Source organism: Mizuhopecten yessoensis, unplaced genomic scaffold, assembly GCF_002113885.1.
Source record: "Mizuhopecten yessoensis strain PY_sf001 unplaced genomic scaffold, ASM211388v2 scaffold716345, whole genome shotgun sequence".
NCBI lineage: Eukaryota > Metazoa > Mollusca > Bivalvia > Pectinida > Pectinidae > Mizuhopecten > Mizuhopecten yessoensis.
Window position 1 is genome coordinate 367,863 of NW_018480070.1, and position 11,177 is coordinate 379,039.

At 35.2% G+C, this 11,177-nt stretch overlaps 1 protein-coding gene across 1 annotated transcript in view; it reads right to left on the bottom strand.

Moving 5' to 3' along the window:
- Window positions 1-800: 800 nt before the first annotated feature.
- The window catches only part of LOC110443453, a 69,686-nt gene continuing 59,309 nt past the window's right edge, over window positions 801-11,177 (bottom strand). The window contains exons 19-32 of the mRNA XM_021487675.1: window positions 10,628-10,800; window positions 10,285-10,437; window positions 10,001-10,123; window positions 9,577-9,699; window positions 9,154-9,360; window positions 8,569-8,899; window positions 7,962-8,140; window positions 6,959-7,093; window positions 6,553-6,669; window positions 4,481-6,040; window positions 4,139-4,266; window positions 3,889-3,943; window positions 2,226-2,464; window positions 801-1,923 (exon numbers count right to left, since the gene is read on the bottom strand). Coding sequence (XP_021343350.1) covers window positions 1,765-1,923; window positions 2,226-2,464; window positions 3,889-3,943; window positions 4,139-4,266; window positions 4,481-6,040; window positions 6,553-6,669; window positions 6,959-7,093; window positions 7,962-8,140; window positions 8,569-8,899; window positions 9,154-9,360; window positions 9,577-9,699; window positions 10,001-10,123; window positions 10,285-10,437; window positions 10,628-10,800 — 3,682 coding nt within the window. The 3' untranslated portion in view covers window positions 801-1,764. The remainder of the gene's footprint in view (window positions 1,924-2,225; window positions 2,465-3,888; window positions 3,944-4,138; window positions 4,267-4,480; window positions 6,041-6,552; window positions 6,670-6,958; window positions 7,094-7,961; window positions 8,141-8,568; window positions 8,900-9,153; window positions 9,361-9,576; window positions 9,700-10,000; window positions 10,124-10,284; window positions 10,438-10,627; window positions 10,801-11,177) is intronic.

Here is an 11,177-nt window from a genome sequence, read left to right on the forward strand (position 1 = left end):
TTCGCAATATAGGCCTTAGTTTTCAGCTTATGTGCTTTCTTTATAAATTGTTGTTTGACTTTCCTATAAAGGTCTGCTTTTGCATGTGATAAGCTGGCGTTGCATCGCGTTTCTGTACAATATTTTGAACGTGAAACGTCACGTTACTGTCAACCGTAGCCAGATGAGTTTGTAAAATACCCAAGATGCTAGCGTTGTGAAGCTAAATCCTAATCGAAAACATGTTTAGATAGCATTTTTATGTGATTAATTTCTATATATTTTCTTATTATTATTTTAAACGTGTCAGTTGAAAACATTCTCTTCTTAAGTGAAATCAATTCAATTTCACTGTCGTACAATATTAATCCACGAAAAAAGAAAACCATGATAAATTGATAATATAATTACTGTAATGAACATGGTCATATTTTGATTTGTACCAAATGTAAATAGTGTAAGGTGGTATATTTGGCCTTGATACTCTATGGGATTTTATTCACAAGAAATAATTTTAGTTAAAATCCTTACAGCACAAAGAAAGGATTCCAACGCAATATAACTACTGAACGATGCATGTTGAAATTTGGAATACCGATAGTGGAAGGGAGGTAACTCGTTTGCGATACTTGCTCACCTCAGTTCAAAAATAAAACTTCATGTAGACATCTTAGGATGTATTTACCGTTATCTCGAAACGTGACTTTATATAATGATCCTTCGTCTTTAAGTTAGTATTGTAATGTATAAGACAGAAACCCATGAAAAAGAGCCGGACTTTCCGTGCCTCTGTTTAGTACCAACAACAATGGAGTTTCGGTTTTTATTAACAAAAAACATCACACTTTATAAATGATTCCAAATATGATATCAGCAAAACCAAAATTCTTACATAATATTAACATGTATTTCAATTGTACAGAAATTCATTATCTATAAACTTTCAAATCAAATTAAAGAAGCACTTTTATTCCAAAAATAGAAAAGGTGATATTCAAGGGAAAACATCCAACATTAGTTTTCTTTAAGCTGCAAAGTCCCATGTTAATGGACGACAACGACGACGATGATGATGATGATGATTATGATGATTTGTGACCCTAACAGTGTTGGCAATATTACAAATACTTAAGAAAGTTAATGGAATGCAAAACAGGCACGTTCTTCGAGCAAGTTATATATAGAAGTAATGAAGGTTTTTATTTTTTTCCCCGATAGGAATTACAGAGAGGCAGTGTATACGTCCTATGAGATATTCTCTATTATACGAAACTTTCATTTTGTACTTTTTCAATTGTTACACATGCGATGGAGCTGTGGAATTTAGTGTAGCGAAAACAAAAACTCAAGATGATATTAAAATCGATGACGCGATAGAGTTTGTGAACATAACATCACTTCACAATCGTTTCCTTTTGTACAGCGTCTTGATTGATCGGACTAACAGTAACTGGGACAGAAGAACAGTGACTTTAAAAGCAGAAACGTACACGTTTCACAACAAATAGTGGACAATGAAACAATGCGATTGTCACAGAACATAGCTTAAACGTCTGTTGAGGTATGTATACAACATTCATGATGAAGGATTTACATCGCAATTATATCGTCAATGACTTACTCTTTTTAAAAAGTAAGCATCCTTCTTTGCACAGTGCACAATAACGCTTATTTACACACAATTCCCTGGAAAACTTTACAACATTTACTTTTGTCAAAAAACAGGATTGTATACACCGGCGTTTGCCGGATTTATCGTTCTTTCCATGTCATTTAAGATATATATTATATTTTGCGTGTTTTGCGGCGAGACCCGGATGTCCTCTGATTCCAGCGTAGAAGCTTAATTACCACTCTACCCATTGCCTCTATGTCGGGGTATCCATATGGTGCCTCTTCATCGACTACGCTTGGGTCCAGTCTGCTGTAAGCTCTCAACTTCTTCTACAAAAGCATGAAGGCTTAGTTGTGTAATATGCCACTAAATCAAAGCAAACAGTTGGTAACTGTGGTACAAACACCAGCGTGCTATTTGCTACTCATGTTTCGTTCAAGTGATTGTCTTAAATATTCTACATCTTACCAACACGTTTTGATATGTTTATCAATTGATACCTGCTTTAAAGCGGGGTTTTTGGGTGGTTTTTTAAAATTATATTATCACTTTCATTCGAAAAGATCTTTTAAGTACCCAACATGTTTTCATACAGTATATGATTCTAAAACTATCCACAAAAGTCTCTTACATTTTTATCCCTAGTTACTATGACCATTTCATCGGATACAGAACCATGGAGAAGTTTACGTCTATGGAGAAAGTCCAGATGTCCCGCTAGGTCAGTTACAATCTTGTAAATCTCTCCCACGTCTGGTGCACCCTCTTTTGTGTATTCTTTGAGGGTCAAATGACAGGGCAATTCAGCTCCGATAATAAACTTGTCACTGTTACAAATATCGCTCCATATTGACTCCGGTGTTGAAGTTGCTGAAAGATGAAATTAACACAGACACAGGTGATCATAATAAAACAAGTCATATACTAGATTATTTTTTAATACATAATGACTCGAATTATGTTTGTCGCCTGTGGCAGTATATACTTATAACAAAATTAGGGTGGGCGGGTTTTACAAGATAATACAATCGTTACAAATTATTTTATTATCAAATATAACATGTATCTTATATCGTGATGGTCATATAAAAAACAGGTTATTTGAAATTCAGTTTAAAAACTACGATTGTTTGACAAAAAATATTAACAAAGAAGTAGAGGTGCTTTTTGGCGACGAGAATTACGTTAAGTGTTGGAAATAGCTAGTGAATTATTCGATTCAACCATACGAGGGTTTTTTTCGGGTTTTTTCTTCTTTTATATTCTTTGGATTTGACTTCTTTTGGATTCTTCGACAGGGCATTAATAGCCCAAAACAAACTACAATGTACATGTTAACAAGCACATATTGCCGTGTTCGAAACATATATAATCGACAATTATTTTAGAGAGTATGTTAGTCCTATTTGGATATATAGTCTGTAACATCCCCATATTTGTGATAGCTTTGAAATATCTAAAAGGTTTCGGTCATGCAGATATATTTGCTAGTATTATCAAACTACCTTCATTTTTACTAACAATTGTTGTTGGAGTGTGGGTTGTTCTTGGGGGGGGGGAGGTTGTTTTATCTCTCAGGCCTTACCATAAACTTTGCACTTAGAACCATGTAACACCATATTGCATATTGTTTACCTTTCTTTATCAATGTCACTATATAACCTTAATACGTCATTTCATAGACCCAATCGGGTCGCTAAAGAGACTGACATGTCACAAGTCCGGTGAACTATTTCGATTAAAAAATCAGCCTTAATGCGTTTGTAATTGACTACGTTAGCCTCGCTATGGAACATTTTAATAGCAAATGTACAAGTTCAATATATTCAAATTACATATATGAATTCCGATCTTTAATTGCGTTTTTTTAAATATCAAGGGGTTGACACTAAGGGTGACTAGAACCTCTTTCAGGGGGCTTGTTGAATCTTGACATTGAATACCACTAACACTTCCTGAGACATGGTCGTCCTGTTTATACCGACCACAAACTTTAATACTTAATTCGAATCAAGTACTGACTCTTAATCAAGGTACTATTTATTTCTATAAGATGAATATATTCGAAACTGGTAAATATAATATTGCATTCAAATGGTTTTCAGAATGAATGCCAGCCTAATGTTCTTCAAAGAGTTCGGTGTTACAATTAGGCACAATGACAGTGAATGCCAACTGAAAGCAGTTTGATGCTAAAATTAATATATGAATCTAACTCCGTTAACCGACACAACGAAGATTTGCAGAAAGGTAAACAGGAATGCTACACTTTGTTGATTTGGAAGGGAACTCACATGTTGAGAGTCGAGAAATTGCTGTTTTTGTACTCGCACGATAGCGACTGTTTTTCTGTTAAAAGCAAAAAGAAAGCAATATAATTGATAAACATTGAAAGTTACGATAATAAAATTAAGAAAACAACCCTAAAACGATTAAAAACATTAAAAGGTTATGAGAACAATCTTATTTAAACTTGAAAAATATTTAGCAATTTTTTTCAAATTATTTTATTTAATATAGAAGTGATGGTGCCTGTAGACCTACCCTCTGCCTTATAATGGCGGAGAATGTGTATAGAATTGGATTTAGTGCAGAGTTGATTGGTAGAACAAACACGGCGGCCCAGGCGTACACCGCTGGTGGGATGTGATGTCCAGATAACGCCATTAAGCCTGCAACAGGAAGAGAGGAGTGTTCTTAATCGAAAATATTCCTGAATTATGTGGCAGTATTAAAATCTAAAGCTAAATATCAAAATATCAGTTTTATTGAATATAGTATTCAAGGGTTGTGATAAGAGGAAAACGCAATAAAATCAAATAATAGTTTCAATTTTTACTATATCTGATTGCTATCAATGTCTTTTTTGACAATGCTTTTACTTACCCATTATTCCAAGGGGAAACCAACACAGGAAGTCCGAGAAAACCACTAAAAACAGACTCCTTGCTATGGCTGCGTCCTGGGAGCGTCTCTGTGATTTAATCAGTTCGTGCGTGCTAGATACTTCCTTGTAAATCAGTACTTGTCCAATGGCTATGCTTATAAAAATAATGAAGTTAACGAAAATAAAAATTGCGGTTCCATACTCCCATCCGGCAGGCCATTCACGAGTAAGAGGTAAGGCCAAACAAACAGCGGACCTCGAATAAAATTGACCTTTGAAATATTTTATAGGGAATAACGGAAGAACTGCAATAGACCACGTGATAAGCCAAACGCCCATGCAAGTAAACATTGCTTTCCTCTTGGTGAATTGGATTTGTCCGAATACGAATTTCACCGACACAAAGCGATCTATAGTTATCAGTAACAAAAACATAACAGACGCTTCGCTGGACACAGTTGCCAGGACGCCAGCAAATTTGCAGATGATACTGTTACGCCAGTATATATCATTCCAGATGTACCTACCCCGAAACATGGTATCAGCGATAGCTATAATTAACATGTAAACACCCATTAAGAAGTCAGCACATCCAAGATTCATTATGAAAATTCCATGACCTTTTTTCAGACTTCTACGATCATAAATCACCTTATATATGATTACTCCGGCGTTACCGAGCAGGGAAAGGCATCCTATGATCCATAAGAACGATCTAAGATGGTCTTCTCGCATCAGATCGGAACACGAGGAAAATTCATCTTGGTAGGGATGGCAGTTTTTGTCTGTGACAGTTTCTGGTTTAACACAGCAGAACATGTATGCGTCAGTATACAATTCCTTCAAATTGGTGAGTCCATTGAAAATGCCGTCAGAAAATTCCTGGATATTGTTGCTGCGTATATCCAGAACAGAGAGTTCTTTAAGGGATGCAAACGCAAAATCTTCAACTTGTGTGATTCTGTTTTGAGTCAAATTAAGGACTGTTATCTGATCTAAACCAACAAAAGTCTTACTAGCTATCTTTTTAATCAACGTCTGATGGATTATCAGCGATGGTAATACTGACAGTCCTGCAAAGGCGTCGGGATGAATAAAACGCAATGCGGTATTACCGTGTAGGTGAAGGGTTCGGAGATTCCTCAGATTGTGAAAAGTTTCTGCCACAATGCTTGTAAGAGCATTATGGCTTAAATCTAACGTATATATATTGTTGAGATTTTCGAAATTTTCCGGTGTGAGGTGCTTGATTGAGTTACGAGAAAGATTTAACTCTGCTAATACATAGGTTTTCAGTTTCGGAATTCCCAAAGAGAAATCTGACGCTTTAAAAGACAGTTTTCGTATGTTTGAAAACACAGCAAATGTATCGTTTGATGCCACCGTTATGTTATTGCATTCAGCGGTCAGTTCGTTACATGTACAACCTGACGGACATGTGACGTTACACAAATCCTCGTCGTCGCCTTCTGGACAATTCGGTATCCCGTCACACACCTGGACTTGACCAAGACATACGTCACTCTTGTGACATCGGAAAAGGCCAACACACGTTCGATCTAAATAGAGACACAAACCTTGAAAACGTACACAAATCGGTAAAATAACATAATGAATAGAATTGATATACAGGAACTTGTTTCCACAAGTTGATTAGTATCCTGTCATTTAAAGATATACAGGTACATGTGTATGAAAAACGACAAGTGATGCACCTGTAAAATTGTTTAAATCCTACCTGTCAAGAAAACCCGATTCACAGATATTTCAACTACAGAATGAATCAAGAATTATATATTCAGTGACATTTTAACTACGTGTATGTAATATTTGGATAAGTATATATTCAATAGGCGTTGCTTCCCCTCTACAACTGGGCAATGCTTATCCCAACTTTGACCTAGGGTGATTTTATGTATATTCACGAGGATAAAATGTTTTGAAAATGAATTATCCCTTTTACTCATAGCAATGTGTAATTACGTCATTCTTACTATTTTGTTATGTTAAATCTTATACATTTCACAAAAAGTGGACAATATTATTTTCGTTCTAATTTTCTTTCATTTACCACACATGTCTTCATCCTCCCCGTTTGAACAATGTTTTTCATCATCGCATAGAAACCGGACAGGAATACAATAGCTGTTGCTACATTTTGCAAAGTCAGGGGGACATTCAAAATCCGCTACAAATAAGACAAAACTTCAATAAATCCGAAAGCTTAAACCATTTGACTTATTATATTATTTCAGTTTACACTAAAATCATTTTCGTTTCGTATCTAGTGTCAATCTAGACCGCTTTAATAACATTAGCAGCATATCGATAAGCTATGTTTGATTTTAACAGCAGAACATCCACCTGTATGTGTATAAATTATGTTTTAGTAGTAAATGTGTTAGTTATAATATTTCAAACGTGCTAAACTGCTATAGGATAATGACAAAATCAAAAAGAAATGACAAGATTATTACAACAGTAATCCAAATGAGACAGATCTCTGCAGCCTTTGATTTCGCCGTACTCATCATAGTCCATTAAACAATACACTGATTTGTCCACTGATATTCCGCTCCGACATAGAAACCTCGCAGATTCACCGATTTCGTCTGGAAAACACAACAACAACAACTACACGTCGGTAAAATAGAAGAGAATGTTGACGTCAATAATTTAACTCATTGCCATGCTGGTTACAGTAAGTTGTTGTACGTTACATATAAATTCTCGAATGATTGATGGTTGGTTATTATCTTTGTCTTACTAGAATAAGTCAATTTTCAAATTGTTAAAAGATATAAGGACTACCGAGTGTGCATTTTTCTTTTAGTTTAGATGAACGTTTCAGAAAGTTATATATACATGATAACAAATCATCATGGGTTTTGAAACTTTTTTCTCCAATACCATTTATATCAAATTATATTTGGAAAAAACTCAATGTTTCTCTTGGAAAGGCCTGATTTCTCCTTCTGCTCAGGGAAACTTTTGCCATGAAACATGACGCCATAACGGAGTTTGCCGGGGCATAGCATTGTTGCGGTACATCATTATTATAAAAGACTGGCAAATGGTCATGTTCAAGTCGTTAACAATTCATGAGGGACAAGAGGTGTTTATCAAATGCTTTGCACATGGGGAAATAAACAGTTGGTGAACGTAGCACACACACGGGTATTTACACCTTAAAAATATTGGTCATAGATAAAGTATTCCAGAAATTAATAAAACTATGATGCATGGAACTACTTCGACAGAGTATTCATATAATCGCTAAAGAGCAATTCTACGAAATGGTAAAATATATACTAGCTGTGCAATTATATTTGTTTTTGTTACATTTTCAAAGATTATTTATACCGACTTTTAAAATGCATCAGACATGATTTTGATGTGTAGCAACTCGTTCATATTATAAAGAATACAAATACAATCTTTAATAACAAATAAAAAGAAGTCTTTCACAATCATATTCACCGTTTTCACAGACTAAAGGATCAACTTTGAACCCAAGGTAGCTGTATATTCCCCCAGCCAATCCTGCAGCAATGCCAATAATTGGGAGGTCGTCTTGCACCGCTATATCCCCCGAGTCCTCGAACACGTCATTGACACCTACCACGTACCAGTCGTAGAATTCCGTGGTACAGTTACACCTTAGGAGAAGATACACAGCGAATTCGTCAAAAAACAGTAATACAAACCATGTACTGGATAATCAGGTGGGTTTTTTTCAATTTTTGTCATCCAATTATTAGGATTGATTTAATTGAATTGAACAAAATTCTTGAAAACTTATTAAACAAAACATTCTGAAAATAGAAAATAAACTTGAACGATACAAACTCAACAGCAATGTATCTGTGATTATAAACACATGTATTCGTATATTAAGACGTACCACAGGATATTTTTAGCGCACCAATCTTTTACGGAAAAGTGATTTTATATTGATCATCGCCTCTGTTTACAAACAATGATCTACACTTTACTATTTTGAATAATTAGTCGAGATAGTAATTTCAAATTTTGTGAACACGTATCTGTGATGTGAAAACAAAGAATCTTAAGTAGTTAGTTGTACCTGTCTAGTTGTGTGTCACATTTATGAAACATCGGACAGGAACAGGTGCCGTTCAATTGTCCTTCGTTTATTGAATCGTGCCAAACACCATTGCCACCTTGCCACTGATTGATCACTGCAGGACTCATGTGACATTTAAGTCTTATTTTCTGAGAGCATCTGTATTGTTTTTTCAAAATGTCAATATGACTCATAGGAATTCTGTATTCGATGACGTCATCAATGTTGTTGACTACTCCAATACGCCATTCTTCATGGTCGTGGTGAACGATAGTCTTTACTGATGTCTTGTCGTTTGATGTCGAAAACGTGCACTCTACTCTGACAGTCGCTGTAATGATAAACGAAACCTTTGTTTATTTATGACTGACGTAAGTAATCTACTGACGAGTTTTAAATTGTATTTAATGCTATGCTAGAACAGATTTTGTAACTAAAGATAGGTTGTGGCATGAGTTCTTCGCTTTTTAAATTATACAGAATAACAATAAAAAAATTTAACTTAAACTTAAATAAAAAGGGTTTCCATTGCAATAAACAAGTTAGATCAAATTAGGTCCTGTAGAATGTGTATAGTGTTCGTACTTTCTGTCCCTAAAGTAACAAGGTACTCTCCGTTAGTCGCTATCCCTAGACTCAGAAGATCTGTGCACGACGAATGTTGCTGTCTTTCGCATTGCTGACTTTCGTCTTCTGAAAACCGTCCGCCACAATCGATGTTTCCGTCACATTGTCGGCTTCCACGAATACACGTCTGGTCGTAACACAAGAAGTTCTCAGCTCTACAAGTTTCTGAAATCAAAACAAAAACTTTTTTTGTTCAGTAATTGATAGTGCTTTCATTGATTTTATCCTTTTTAACACAGATGTAAATATCTTCTTGTAATTAAAATGTGTTGCCATGGAATGTTGATAGGGGTTGTACATTTCTGTTCTGAAAATGACAGCTCAAGATTCACATTTTTAGTTCTGATTATTCCCTTGTGTGTTGAAAAAATATACACATACCGCAGTCGTCTTTATCTTCATCTGATCCATCCTTACAGTCCTCCTTTAGATCACACACCATGTGCTCCGGTAGACAGTGGCCATTTTTACAGCGAAATTCACCTGGTTCACACTCATGGTGAACTATCCCAAAGATAACAAGAACAGTTGTAATATTCGGTGTTAGCATAAAAAAAGTCAAGCGATATATGACGTGAAAATAATAATACATTTTAATATTTCACATCGACACATGATAAAAAATGCTTTCTTTTAACGATTTCTGAAGCAATACTCACAATCATAAGTGCTGTTGACCAATATCAAACATACATGGCTGTAATCAATAACAATTCTACCTTTACATCATTATCCTTGTATGTGTGATAATATATTTCTATGATGCGGAAAATATGTGTAATGAAAGCGTCCTTTCAATTCATACCACAGTTTGTCTCGTCGGATTTATCCTGGCAGTGAGGGATGAAATCACAGAACAGACTCAGAGAGATACACTTCCCGTCATTACACCGGAACTGGTGCGGCGCGCAAGTCGTGTTGCTTACTCCTTGCATGGCGTCACAACAAAAATAGATATCATTAAATTTCAATGTTGTTATAAACATCAGGAATATCTCATTACGACATGTATCATTCAAACTAGTCAGGAGAAATCACTTTATATTGAATGCAGCCAATATTGAATAACTAAATCAACATAAAACGTACCACACCCATGTTCATCACTGCTGTCACGGCAATCTCCTTTACCATCACACACAAACTGTCGTGAAATGTCCTCTCCATTATTACAGTGAAAACCGGAGCTGTTAGTGATGCTAGTTGCGGTAGTAGCCGGAAATATGTCTTGTCGATTAGTTTCTGTAAAATATGTATATTGATAGAGATATACAAAAGTTAATTAACATCGAATTTCTTATCAACGCACTCAAAATAAAACAGTACACACAAATATTGTATAGTTAAATTGTGAAAAGAATCCAAATCAAAATAATCCATTATCGTATAAATACATAGACATGTATGTATGAAAATAGACGTATGTTATTACCGTTACTATCTGTGGAAGAACTCATCTCACAAATGTAGCTTGGTATGCGATCATAAGCACAGGCAATGTCATGCCAGTTGTCAAGAGAATTTATACTAAAGAGACGAATTACGGTACATCGCTCACTGGCTAGGCCATCTGGTTGTGACGTTGAGGTCCTGGGATCTTTAAACCTAACAAATCCGAAAGATAATCTTTAATGCATTAATGTTATATTATAACTAAATGTAAAAATGAATGATTCCAAATTCTCATAATTGTTTCTTTGGTACGCCTTACAAATTGTACCCCGTGTGCGTCAAAAACAGGTTAAGCTACTGACTGACTATTTCTAAGTTAATTTCTAATAAGGTGGCTCCACACTTTCGCAATTAACCAGCAAAATTCGTTGAAACTTTCATATAATTGTTATGCAACTATGTCGAGTTGATTTTATGAAAATCTAAACATTCCGATAGTTTGGGGAATTTTTTGGAAAAAATACCAAAAAATTGAATTTTCGTCAATTCTAATATTTTCCGGGTTTTTTTGTGTGTGGCATTGTTCGGAA